This window comes from Pteropus alecto, unplaced genomic scaffold, assembly GCF_000325575.1.
Source record: "Pteropus alecto unplaced genomic scaffold, ASM32557v1 scaffold146, whole genome shotgun sequence".
Classification (NCBI taxonomy): Eukaryota; Metazoa; Chordata; class Mammalia; order Chiroptera; family Pteropodidae; genus Pteropus; species Pteropus alecto.
Window position 1 is genome coordinate 14,896,971 of NW_006442107.1, and position 14,560 is coordinate 14,911,530.

Here is a 14,560-nt window from a genome sequence, read left to right on the forward strand (position 1 = left end):
TCCTTCCTCTTCATTATTTCTCAAAATCATGGATAGTATTTTTTTCTCTATTATTATTATATCACTGGGCTATAATTCTTTAAAACATGGATATGCAATTCATTTAAATAATGTTTGAGATTTGCTTCATAGTAATACAGTGTGGGATGGGGTAAATAATTAAGGGTAGAGCTGAATACTACTTTTTCAACTTTTATATGCATTTGAAACTTTTCATAATAACAAATTCAAGTTAATTTATTTAAGGCAACTTGATGCTCTTATTCCATCTCCTCAAACCTTTCATAGCCACATCATAGTAGAAAGAAAGTGATAAAAATTAAAGCAAAGATACAATTAAGAAATTCTGATTGATCACACTGTTGTCTCCTGCAAATTCTGTTTTTCCTTTATTTAGCTCTCCTTTTCAAGATATTTTCTTTTCCTTTTGTCCCTCTGCTCCTTCTTTCCTTACTCTTTCGCTCCCTTTTTTCTTTTCTTCCTTCTCCCTTCTTTCTTTTCTTCCATCCATCCATCCATCCATCCATCCAACCAACCAGTCTTACTTTAGATTCATTACACTCTGAACAGTTTAATGCAATTCATGGATGTTTGCCTTCTATGTTTTGATAGCTCATTATAAACTCTTTTATATAGTCATTCAGATTCTTAAATATCTCATTTATTTTTCAACTCAACAAATATTTACAGAATAAAGATGAAGACTATGAACTCTGTGTCTAAACTCTTTTCTATACTTGGTGATTGACTGGATGCGTGTGTGTGTGTGTGTGTGTGTGTGTGAGAGAGAGAGAGAGAGAGAGAGAGAGAGAAAGAGAGACAGAGAGACAGAGAGACAGAGAGACAGAGAGACAGAGAGACAGAGAGACAGAGAGACAGAGAGACAGAGACAGAGACACAGAGACAGAGAGACAGACAGAGAGAGAGAGAAAAGTAGAATGAGAAGTAAAGAAGTTTGAGAATCAGAGACAACGCTCAAATTTCTTAGACAACTTAATGGGATGGGATGCCTCTCACTAAGCTCAGGTACAAACAGGGAGGAACAGGTTTGTAGGTGGGTGAAAATGAAGAGTTTAGTTAGAGTTTGAGTTGCTTGTGGGATGTCCAAGCGAAGCTATCCATTGGCAGTTGGATACATGCATCTGGAAGTCCTGATTATGAAATACATTTCAGGAATTATTACACACAAACATATAAAATGTAGCAATGCGTCTTGACTAGGCCAAGATTGTGAATATTTTTCCAATAGGAGTCTGTGTGCACAAGTAAGTCCATTCCATGTTCTAGGTGATGAAATTGTGAGGCACACAATTGGGAACAGGAACTTCCTTCCCACTTCTCAACAATGCCAGGCTGTTTGGTAGTTGTTCAAGAACTCCATGGCTTTGGAAATCCTGGAAGGCAGAAGCCTTGGCAGGGACATTCTCCTTTTAGAGATGGGTACTGTTAGAGCAGTTAACAGTGAGCCCATCTCAAACTGCTTCATCAGTAGAAGCTTTGACCAGGATAAGGCAAGGCTGGAAGGGACATTGAGTATATATGCTGATAATTCCAGATAAGCTGGTTCATGAGAATATGGGAGGTTGTTCTGAAGGAATCCTTGGAAGCCACAACAATAACGATGAGGTCTTGAGAGAAAGTCAAATTGTATGTGGAAAGAACTTCTCAAGAACAAAACTTTGGTAAAATCTGACTTCAGGGGTTCTGAAGGGTACTAAGAGACAGAAAAAGAGAGACAAAAAGCAGGGACCCAGACTAGGGTGGTGATGTAAGACAGAATTTGCAGACTAATCACCCATGGTGGTAACATCTTAAAGTGGCTAAAAAGCATGAGAAGAAGAAGCAAGTGAAAATGGTCACTGTATCCACCAGGGCCTCTGGTAGTGGGACCATTCATGTCATTTTTCTGAATTTTTTAAGTTTTTCCTAAAACTCATAGTGTGCATTGCAAAATCATGTTCTGGAGTCAATTCCAACTGTGCATCTGCTGACTGTAGTCAGCATTCTGAAGGGCTGTCTGCCTTTCAACAATGCAACAGTATTTGTCAAACACCTACATGTGCCTTCCTTTGATTTCCAGTCCCTTCTTCACTTAGAGGCCACTCTGCTTTCTCCCCAAGACCTTTCTCCTCTTGTTAGGCAGCCTTCCAAGTTCTGAACGAGTATTTTCCAATCACTTTCCCCTCATTAAAACCTACCTATCTTGTGCCATGAAGGCTTTTAAACCAACATTGATTCAGCATCTAAGGTGAATAGATTTGAAGGAAAATGTCTAGAGTCTGTCCCTAAGTAGGAAGTCACGATAGTGAGTGACAGGGACATGTTCTCAGGTAAGCATTCACCAGGCAGAGTAAATGTGCTCCAAAAGTAGGAAAACAGAGAAGAAGGTGGGTTTAATGCCAAGGACAAACTATTTATTCTGCTAAAAGGCAGTGTGATAAAATTGTTTGAGTTGTTAAACTATTTCATGGCTGAAAAGGCCAAGGTGAGGATGATATTTACATTTAACTAGTCTTTTCAGCTTTAATCTAAGGTACTAGATAAACTCATAATTAGGACATTATACTGAAGGGACATTTTGGTTAAAGGCAACTTGGCCAGAATTCCTTTAATCAAAGTAGGTGCCTATGGAGTTGCTATTGTTGTTGTTTCATATATAAGGATAGTCTTTTCTGCTTATTTGTGAGTCCATGTTACTCGTAATTTTCTTTGCCATTTCTGCTTTTTGCTTTGTGATTATGAGCTTAGTGTAGATATTTAAAGCATATATGTTGCAATCACCTGAATTTGCCCAAATTTCTCATCAATTGTTCTTTTTATTGATTGTTATTGTCTGTACTCTGTTCTTGGTCTTTGTAAGGCCAAGATGCCTTAATGTACCCCTCAGCTTGATTAAACTTTAGTTGGCTTCTTCCTGGCTCTAGCCTCTGACCTCCCTTTTCTTAGAGTATTTACTTTAGAAATCTTTACATTGCAAATTCTTTGTCTGCCCAATTGAGATATAAATCTCCCGGCTACTTGCCAGTTTTACAATGCAAGAATATCTTTCTCAAGGACCTGGGAGCCATTCCTTTGAGATATAATAATAGAAGGAGATCTTCCAGTCTCTGTGGGGGCATAGAAACCTAACTTTCTAATTGTGACAATTAGCAAACACAACTGACCAGCTTCCCACGAACATCCTCAATACTTTTACACTAGCTCACCCTAGTGCTTAAAAACCCTTCTGCCTTTTGTTCCAGTGGAGTTGAATTCAATCTCTCTTCCCTCTTGCAATAGTCTTGAATAAAGTCTTCCTTGCCCTCTTAACTCTTTCATACCTAATTTTTCTCTGACACTTGTCATTTCCAAAATAAAAAATCTTTTTGGCACTTTCTTTTGCTGTTAAAAAAATTATTTCTAGATAATACTTAGCTGACCAGATTTACAAGTTCCTCCTTCTTTTTTTAGCTCCTTGTCTAGATATCATAGATTCCTAGAAGTTACTTTACAAGTCTCCATATCAGTATTCTGTGGTAGTAATTTCCTTGTCTTTCTTTGGTGTCCTGTGGCTGATAGACCTGGGGAATAATCCATAAATTTTTCAACTATTTATTATGATCTCAATGAGATTACTTTTCTTCTTTTGTGTGACAGTCTATCTACCAAAATCAATTCTTCGCTTTGAAATTAGTCAACTGTTTTATGTGGCAGAATCTCACTTACTGTGGACATGTTCTACTTAGTGTTGATCTAAACATGATGCTCACTAATGAATTGTTAAGGTCAGATGTGTTTTTGACCAATATCTGAGTCTATTATTTAGCATACCCAAGGAAGAAAGATATATATTTGTGTGGCTTGTTTCACTATTCTGATCACTAATCAAGAGAACTCGTAAAATGATTTAATAAAGCACATGATAACCCTGAGAAGTTTCTATAAAAGATAAAGTCACAATCTGGGACATTAATGCACAATTTTCCTAAGTCTCTCTTGCTTGAAACATGTAAAGCTTTTCTCTTTCTATGGCTATAAAATTTATGTTGATCTTTGAGTTGTACAGCTTTAATTCAAAAGACATGTATGACATATGTATGTGTCTGTGCCAGGCACTTCACCAGGCACAGAATGAATTGAGATAATGTACTTAAACTCAGATAAGTATTTAAAAAATCGTTAAAGAAGCACACTTTTATAATTCTTACAGTGTGTTTGCTGATACAATCTAACATAACAATGACAAATTCAAAGATTTCCCCCAAGTCTGTTTTTTTATATTATATATTAACATATTTTTTTCTTTTTCTGTCAAAACTGGCTCATGATGTACATGACTTTTGCCTTTTCAGTCTAAGAATCTATGATATGGGAGGATACCTGTGCTGTTTTAGATTTTGTTCAGATGGCCAGGGAATAACCAGGTTCCTTGCTCTGTTAGAGTTGTATCAACAAGGTCATAATTCCAGGTGACCAGCCATGCCAGAAGTGAACATACAGTACCAAACATGGCCTAGGAAATTGGAAGGTCATGGCTGAAACACTCACAGGAACTCTAGACATGCTTCTAAAAGGAGAAAAAGCAAGGTGCATGATTGAGATTCTCCACATCAATTTTAATTTTCTTTTCTCTTTGTTAGTTTTAACACTGTTGTGGTGCCACCAGATTATTGGGAAATGATAAAGGTAAATATAAATCTTATTATCTAAGACTTTCCTTTATCTCCTCTGACCCTCATTGTTGCCAATCCCAATCTTCAGCAGAAACCTAATTTCATCTACTGCTCTCTCAGGGAAAAAGGCTTACAACTCACTTCTGCTCATCCTCATTCTTTATGCAGGGAAGGAGAGAATTGTACTTTTTTCTTTATAACATTTAATTTAGATTTATGTTCCCCTCCAATGTCAAGTTCTTCCTCCTTATGAAAAAGAAACATGGTCTATAAGGGAGACACTACCAACCAATGACTTATATGGCAACTATGCATTTACATAAACCGGTAGCCTTTATTTAATGGGTTCTCCCTTGGAGTCAGTAAATATAGTCTTGGTTTGGTTTCCCTTGTACAGTAGGTCATTCCTAAGCTCTTAACTTCTGTTTTCCTTTTCATTTTTTAGAAATTGGTTTGTAGGACAGATTCTCCCCACTGCATGAAGTGCAAATGACAGCTTATAGTTTGTTCTGGTAATCATGCCTGATTCTTGTTTCCCATATGAACATAAGATATCATTTTGTACATAAGACATTCAGCGATTCATTTCACAAATGTTATCTAGTGCCTATAATATGCTCAACACTGAGATAGTGCAGAGAGATGTACACAGACTTTAAAGTTTAGTGTGCTCTATTAGTGCCAACACTAAACAGAGTTTATCAACTGTTCATGTGTGTATGTATACATGTGTGTCCATGACGCTTTTTCTTTCATATAAAATGCACAGTGTAGTAATGGATTATGATGATTCACTAACTAACTTTTACCTAATAGGAGGGAAAAATACCCAAATGTACATTTTATGCAAGAAATTTAGGATTTTAAGGAAAAGTACACATGTCATAGAGATTAAGCGGTTATTTCTAGCCCTTCCATGAGTATTCATTGTTAACTGTAAAGTCTTCCTTAAAAGTTCCATACTTACTCATCTCTGCAAACAGCTGTCTTCTTTCTGCCATGGTATTTCCTCTTTTCCCACTATCTTCAATCATTCTACAAGACAAAATGGTTACAATGTGTATTATCCTCATGCTAATGAGGCAAACAGCCATTTCTATGTAAACACAATTGCTGTAGTTATGCCACAAACACAGAGACTAACAATTTAAAACTGTGTATTTCAAAAGGATAGTTTTACTTTCATTAACTTAAATTGCTGTACATATTTTTCCACATACAATGAATGTTGCTGTTGTTAGAGGGGTTATACAATTTTTATTTTCTAACGAACAATAACTACAATGGTAGATGCCTTGTGCTATAACTTAATACAACCCTGAATACAATCGTCTACAATTGGTTAGGAGATTCATTTCACATATAGCCCCTCTTTCAATTTTGGGAATACCTATGAATAATATAGCAGATATTATGGATTCCATTCAACAAATGATGAGATTGATGAGTCACATTAACCTAGTGAAGTGAATGGCATAGATGTTTGGACTCTAAGACCAGTATGCCTTCCACCACGTTCTGCTGCAAGTTGTTCCTTGTATACCCCCAAATCTCAATTTAGAAAGAGGTGATTTTCCCTATGAACCACAAAACTAGACCTGTTTAGCATGGATTAAGGACCTGAATATAAGACCTGAAACAATAAAATGCATAGAAAAAAACATAGGAGCTAAACTCAAGGACCTTGGACTTAATTAAAGAGGATTTTATGAATTTGACCTCAAAGGAAAGGGAAGTAAAAACAAAAATAAATGAATGGGACTACATCTAACTAAAAAGCTTTTGCATAGCAAAAGACATTGTCAATAAGATAAAGAGACAACCATATGAATGGGAAAATATATTTGCAAGCAACACCGCCGATAAGGGCTTAATATCCAAAATGCACAAAGAAATCAGATGACTCGATAACAACAAAAAAACAAACGATCCAATCAAAAAACGGGCAGAGGACCTGAACAGACACTTCTCCCTAGAGGACATACAAATGGCTAATAAGTATAAGATGCTCAATATCACTAGCTATTCAGGAAATGCAAATCAAAACCACAATGAGATACCATCTCACACCTGTTAGAATAGCTATAATCAACAAGACAAGTAATAACAAATGTTGGAGAGGATGCGGAGAAAAAGGAACCCCCATACACTGCTGGTGGGACTGCAAATTGGTACAGCCACTATGGAAAACAGTATGGAAGTTCCTCAAAAAACTAAGAATTGATCTACCATATGATCCAGCAATCCCTCTACTGGGTATTTACCCCAAAGACCTGAAAACACATGTCAGAAAAGATATTTGCACACCGATGTTCATAGCTGCATTATTCAGTAGCCAGGACATGGAAGCAACCGAAATGTCCTACGATAGATGACTGGCTAAAGCAGCTATGGTACATATATACAACGGAATATTACTCAGTTATAAGAAGAGATGAAATACTGCCATTTGCAACAACAGGGATGGACCTCGAGATAATCATGCTAAGTGAAATAAGCCAGACAGAAACAGTTGAAAATCACATGATATCACTTATATGTGGTATATAAACCCAAAAGCAACAAGTGAACAGGACAAACAAACAGAGACTCATGGACATGTACAATAGACTAGTGGTTACCAGAAGGTAGGGGGAAGTGGGGAAGAGGGAAGTGTATGGGATAAGGGGGTCAAATATGTGGCGACAGAAAGGAATATAACTATGGGAGTTGAACATACAGTGTAAATATATATATGCCTTACTGTTAAAGTGTACAGCTGAAATTTACTGGCTTTCGTTAACCAATGCCACCATAAAAAAATGTGTGTGTGTGTGTATATATATATCTCCAGAAAAAAAAGCAGGTGATTTTCTAAATGTTAATCTCTAAGTTGAGTGTGTGAAACCTGCAATAGTTTTTTTATACATAATTTCATGCAAGGTGGTTAGGTTCACATGTCTCTACTTAAATAAACATACTGTTGTCCACAGTGGATCTATTTTAAAAACTACCAAGAATTAGAACAGATAATGTAAAAAGATACAAAAAATTAAAATTTAACTTGAGGAAAGAGAAAATAATAAGCAAGTTAATGGAAATGTTGTTTAGTCAGATCAAGGATTTTGGGCTAAATATGAAGAGTTTTATAGGTTAATGGGAGTTGATTTTTTATTATATCTAATTAAACTTTTAAAAAATAAAGTTCCCCCTCTCTCTCTCTCTCTCTCTCTCTCACACACACACACACACACGCGCACGTATGTACACCACTATGTTTTGATTCTTAGGCATGGTAAATATAAGGCATAGGTGACCTTTTTACCTGCTCTTTCTCAAATATGGGTCTTTGTCCATGCTATTTATTTTGGTCTGGATTGCCCTCTCCTTAGGCCTAGCTAACTTGCAATTACCTTTCAGATATCAATTTAGGTGTATCTTCCTCTGAAATCCCCCCTAACTCTCTATGATTGCCTCGTTTGGTGCCTTTCCTCTGAGCCTCCATAGCCTGCCACGCCTTTCTTTTAATGCTGAACTTAATAAACCTTTATTGAGTATCTTTTATACTCCAAACAACAAGTTCTGGGTATAAACTGTGATCAAGTCACAGCTCTTGCCCTCAAGGTGCTTACACTGTAGTGGGGGAGATACAAAAGCATAAGAGCAATGAAAGCACAATGAGGTAATTACAGCTGTAGAACTGGAAAGAAAGGTATGTGACAGTGAGAGGCTGATTACCTGAGGTAAATTTAATAGTACTACTTACAGGAGACTGCTCAAAAGGTAATAATGATGTGTATAAAGTGACTCACTTGAGGGTAAAAGAAAAAAATGATGGTGAAATCATTGTGATATCAGTTTAACTTTTCAAACAGCCTCACAAATTGCTTTTATTCAAGGATTATTTGCCTATTGCCAGGAAGGAAAAGAATGGCATGGATCAGCCTGGGTTTACAGAGTCAAGGAAAGTATGTACCCATTTGCAATGTGTAATAATATAACCAGGGTCAGGTTAAATATTAATTGGAAAGGGTCGTTAATAATTGGAAAGAGTTATTAATGAAGCTTTGATAACAATTCACCACTGAAAACGATTGAATCTTTTTTATAAGATTTTAAATATGTAGGTATGGTCGATATACAGAGATCTGAAGAAAAACACACCCTTCCTGATTCACTTAACCCCATCTCCTTACAGAGGAAGTGGGGACATAAGAATCTGACATTCAAAAATAGTATGGATATAGCTCCCAATCTTTATTTCAAAAGATCAGAAGGAAAGCTGAGTCAAAAGAGAAAGAGGGGATAGAACCAGTGATATGTTTCTGCGTCTACCTATTTGTTGGAATGAGATGAAAAAAAAAAAACATTAAAAATAAATCACAAGGGACGGCAGGTTGGAAATTCTGACTGAAAATGTCAGGGAGGTAAAGACTGGCTTCTGAACTTTTGGTGCTTGCTGCTGATGTTACTTTTTGTGCTGTTGGTGACATTTCTTTTTCAAGTTAACTTTTTGTGTGTCTCTCTGTAAGGTTTTTGAGGGCAACAACGTCAAAAATTTTAAATTCTTCACAGTGCCTAGCAAAATCCAATCAATAAATGCTACGTATATTTATTGTACAAAAAAATAAAAACAAAGAAACAGAAAAGTAGAGCTAAGTCTGCTTTCCATGAAATGGACTTTCAATTATATTTCCAAAAACTGACCCACAGAAGAGTGAAATTCAAATTGTACTAGTTTTAGAAATGATTATTTGAAATGAGAGAAACTAATTTATATCTATTATAATCTAAGATAATACATTTTAAAGTAAAATCTTGCCTTATGAAACAGGAGTTGAAATAGATGCAAACTACATTGATGTCACCTTTTGGGTCTATTCATCACCTTTTTTTTTGGTTAATTAACTCATAAAAGAACCATCATTAGTTACACAATAGGTATTAAATCTCACTTCTAAGTAAAACATGTACCTTATGAGGAAAAGAAGAAAAAACTCATTGGTGTGAAATACTAGAAAACATGAAATATAATTATAAACATAAAAGGAAAAATTACACACTTTTCATTTTACCCCAAATTTCCTGGGAAGCAACATTGTTAGATAAAATTGAGTATACTCATTTATTACCCATCGATCACAGTCATAATAGTGAAAAAGGCATGCTAGTTTACAGCTCACACTGATTGAATAGTGGGACTCGTGGACAAAGTAAGCTCATGAATCCAACAGGATTCACTTTGGGCACCTTAGTTTCCAATTTAACTCTGACCAGTAAGACTTGAGACACATAATGCCTGACCACATTCTCATGGCTTTACAAAGAGAGAAGAGCACTTACAGTAGGAGAAGGAGGCAGTGCTTTTACAGAGCAATTTTGCTCCGAAGTTGTCAAGCTTGGTTTTTCATGAATTTCAGTATAAGTGTAGCTACCCAAAATCATATGGAGGAGACAAGGGGAAAATAATCCATCTCTGATACAATGTCACAAAGTACGTGCTTCACCAACAGGCCTAATCTGGTTGGTTTGTGTTGCCCTTTCATGTAGATGCAATGCTTACAACCTTAGAATTTACCAGAAGATTACATAAATGTCAAAAGAGTAGAAAAGAACTAATGGTGATAAAGAAGTGATGAGCCTCATCAGATTTTTTTTTTTTCCTAGAGATCAGATCAGTCTCATGAATTATACAGGGTGTATGTTTTCGCTTATAAGAATCCATCTATTATTTTCTTAAGAAATATTTATAACATAGCTATAATTTGTCAGACACTCTGCTAGTTTCTCGAGATCCAAAGATCATAAGATACTACCCCTGCCCTTAAAAAGCTCACAGTCTAGAAAGGAAAACAAGTTATTCTAAGAAATAATTAATAATTAATAATTTGGTATAATATGTACAATAATGAAAGTGTGTACTGCTAGACACAGTAGTTTATTTCTGGAAAGATCTAAAAGAGGCATCAAAAAAAGGGTGACTCTAGAATAGAGTTTTAAAGGATGAACAGGAATTTTCCAGATAGAAAAGAGTGAAGGAAAGGCAATCAAAGTTGGAAGAATCATGCAAAAGCTTGTGCTTTTAAAAGGGTACACAGCACGTTTGGGAATTGGGGATAGTTCAGTATTGCTGAGTGCAGGTGTGCATGGAGATGCTGGAGAGGTGAACAGGCATCAGATCTACAGAGTCTCATTTGTCACGTCTAGACAGTATAGGGCTTTCTTATAGGAGTGGAAGAGAGACTGGGTAGGCAGGAGGGGAGAGGGTGGGAGCACATAATTAAGGGAAGAGTCCAGTCAGGAGGATATTTCTGTGATTCAGAACTGAGAATATTCTGTTTTGTGCTAAAGGATTGATTTGAGAGAGATTTAGGACACTTTCATTAGGGCTTGGTGATTGGCAGGCCTCATGGAGAAGCAAAGAGGTGAGGACCTCAGCTTTTGCTCTCCCACAGCACTTCACACATATTAGGAAACAATCTGCAGCCTTCATGGCAATAATGAGTTTGTAGGAGGTGAGTTCACTAAGTCACCCTTGTTCCACTCTAGTCATTAAAAGCGGGCTGAAAACTGGACAGGGAGAGTTCAAACTCTTTGCCCCTATAGATGCGGGAGGAATAAAATAGCAGAGTAGAACTATGTGAGAGACAGCAAGATATAAAGAATAAGTTTAATGTAGGGCACAGAGTGTTAGAAGAAATGTGAATTGTATTTTGGCACACTGAGAATAAATTCACATTGAAATATCACATTCTCGAGTTACTTCCTTCACATCTTTAATCCAACGTCATCCATAGTAAACATATATTTCTATTACACATGACATAGAAGACATTTTAAAGGTAGAAGCTTAACCTAATGGTGTCTTACATTTGTATAAATTTCTGAAGATTATAAAATGCTTTTCCTTATAACCTCTTGAGGAGGTCGGAGGGATATTATTATTCCCAAATTATAGTTGAACCTAAGGCTCTGGTAGGTAAAGCAGATACCCAAAAACATACATAGTATTTTCTGGCAGGACAGGAAACTGAATCCATTTTTTTTTTTTTTTTTTGCTTTTAATTTTTAAATTCTTAGGCTAGTATGAATTCTAATAACCAGTAATCTTACTCCAGCTGCCACTGTTCAACACAATTTAAGATTTTTGGAAACTAGTAAACTGAAAAGAAGTTGACAGAAGTTGATGATTAACAGGCCAAAAGGAGGACGGAGAAGGAAAGGGTCCACAGTTTTCTCCAATTTCACTGAGAAATTCCTATGTGTGATACTTTTTAATAGAATCCTCCTATTTTAAAACTGTTATACTGGAAATAATCATGGTGATTAAAACAATTCCCAGCATCTAGATTTATGTAAACCCAGACAACACATAAACACACCAACGAGTCACACTCTCACAGTTTCAATCCACAAAAGCCAACAATGTTTTTTGGAAACGTCTGGCTCTGCTTTGCTTCTGCTTCACTTTAGCAAACACTTAAGATTTGCAGACTTTGTGTTTAGTACGATGAGACTGTTCCCATGCTTCATTCTCATCCGTTTTGCCCCAGGTGGATGACAAGAAGATGCTGGGTTCAGCAATCACCCACTGCTGCACTCTCTGAAGTTAATAGCTGCAATGAAGGCCATTTCAAGCTCCTCTCCTCCTTTAATTGATTTATTGGTGGCGTATAAATGCCTGTTTCCATTTCTGTTAATAAAAGAGGCCTCTGATATGACTTTCTCAGATTTACATTCTAGTCCTAATCTTTGGCAATATAATAAAAAGAAGTATTCAGAGCTCTTTCCCCAGGCAAAGTATAATTGCATTTGCTTTTATTTCCTAGTCCTTTATTAAGATGAGCCCCTGAAAGTAGGAAAATGCTGTTACTAAAATAAATGGCTATAGTGGGTTTCCAACTGTGTCTTTTACTTTGAATGTCATCTTCTGATCTTGGAACTTGCATTTTGTTGTGAGGGGCAAGGGACATGAGCTCCCTATTTTAGTGTAATGACTTCCTGGATGTGTTATCAGGCATTTGATCTTCCCTGGAAAGTATCTGCCATAGTAGTTCTCAAATGTGGTTCCCATCACACCAGCCTGGAGACCGTATCAAAAATGCAAATAGATGTCTAACCAATGCACTGTATACTTGAAACTAATTTAAATAAATAAATTTTTAAAAAATCAAATACCTGGATTTACTGAATCTGAGTTTGGAGCTGAGCATGTGTGCTTTTTAAAAGCACCACAGGTGCTCCTGATACACAGCCAGGTTTGAGCTAGAAAAATGATGCTAGTTGAGTTTGACCATGAACTTATTTGTACAACATTAGGTTGGAATTCTTATGCTGCTTTGTAATATATTTCTCTAGCTTGTAAAACACACTATAAAATATACTTCAAGCCAAGGGAGAAGATAATTAATTCTTTGGAGAATGTAAATATACATATACATATACATACACATCCATTGATATGGGCATGTAATGAGTCAAACTTCAAAAAATAGAAAATGCCATTAAAAATGAGAAAACCTTTCTCTTTTTTTTCTGGGAAAACAAAATTACTGTCAGTCGTACTTTTAAGTCAGGCAGAAACCTGCTGTTCTGGGGTAAGAGTGCTTATGACGTTTAAGGACATTTGGTTTTATTTGGTTTCATTTTATTTCATTTGACTTGGTAAGAAGCTACGACTCCTGCTGGACAGCGGCTGGCATCACTGTAACCTCCTTCTTACTATTATTTAGGCCTTAAAGATTGCAGAGGGAGGCTGGGAGCAACTTGGCATGGGTAAAAAGGAACTTTTTGGAAGGAAAATGATCAAAATTTGGGCTCTGTCATGTGAGGTTCGAAGTTATAAGAATGTCGTTAAAGTACTTGGGAGCCCTGCCTAAGTGCTTAATCAAAAGTTGCTCAAGGGTCCCTAGGGGAGATGACCATAAGGAGGGTGTCGTCTGTTTGCTAAGATTTTTTTAGAGAATGATGTTTTATCCAATATGATGTGCCTTTGGGACAATGGCTGTATCCCTCCCTCCCTCTCTTTCTCCACCCCCCCGCCGCCCTCTGTGTGCACATTTATATTTCTTAAGAGTAGTAATGCTATATATATAGGCCCACTGGGTCATGGTAAAACGATGGCTGACTCTGCTTTCTTGCTGGGATTGCCGAGGGCTTAACTTCTGTGGGGTGGATGTTAGGATATGACTACCTTCTCATCATTTGGAACATTCTCAGTTCAGTCCAAGATGGCACTCTTTATAAACACATGTCTGTTTCTTTTTCCTAAATATCTAATATATGAAAACAAATTAATGAAAATTCTCTTCCCTCCATAATTAGACTAATTATTTTTTAATTAATCTTGCAAATAAGACAACCTCAAATTTTGTAATTGAATTTTGAGCCCCACTTATCTCATTATAGTGGGATTATACATATATATAGATATATACATATATATGTAGATATATACATATATATGTCTCTATATACACACATACATATATATATACACACACGCACATTTATAAAATATTTTGGAAACCTAAAGATTGTAATTCCAATTTTTTTCAAGTGACTGAGTTAAATTTAGCTTCTCAATAAAAGGCCATGACAAGACAGAACGTACTAGCTAATTAAGCAGTGTAAAGCTGTCTAGTCTGTAATTTCTTTTAAAGTTTAGACCCTTTTAATGATTTGATAAAAGATATGGACTTTCACCCCACCAAAATATTCACGTCTGAGGGTACACAAATAAAGAATTATAGTTCCTTGCATGGGCTGGTTTAGGGGAAGGCCAGGATTCGATAAGAAACAAAGGTAGCCTTATTTTATAGGCAGAACCAACTCTCAGTGAAAGGGAGCAGCCAGTCTCAATGGATGCATTTACAGAGCAACTATCCAGGGGAGAGGGCAAAAAGGCTGGTGCTGGCCTTATAAGGCCA

The 14,560-nt window shown here is 36.4% G+C and overlaps 1 protein-coding gene across 14 annotated transcripts in view; it reads right to left on the reverse strand.

Annotated features, from left to right (window-relative positions):
• DTNA (dystrobrevin alpha) overlaps positions 1-14,560 on the reverse strand; it is a 342,095-nt gene that overhangs the window by 114,847 nt on the left and 212,688 nt on the right. For all 14 annotated transcript variants that reach the window (XM_025038598.1, XM_025038599.1, XM_025038596.1 and 11 more), the window contains one exon: positions 5,620-5,687. In XM_025038598.1, the coding sequence (XP_024894366.1) occupies positions 5,620-5,686 (67 nt within the window). In that variant the 5' untranslated portion in view covers position 5,687. The remainder of the gene's footprint in view (positions 1-5,619; positions 5,688-14,560) is intronic.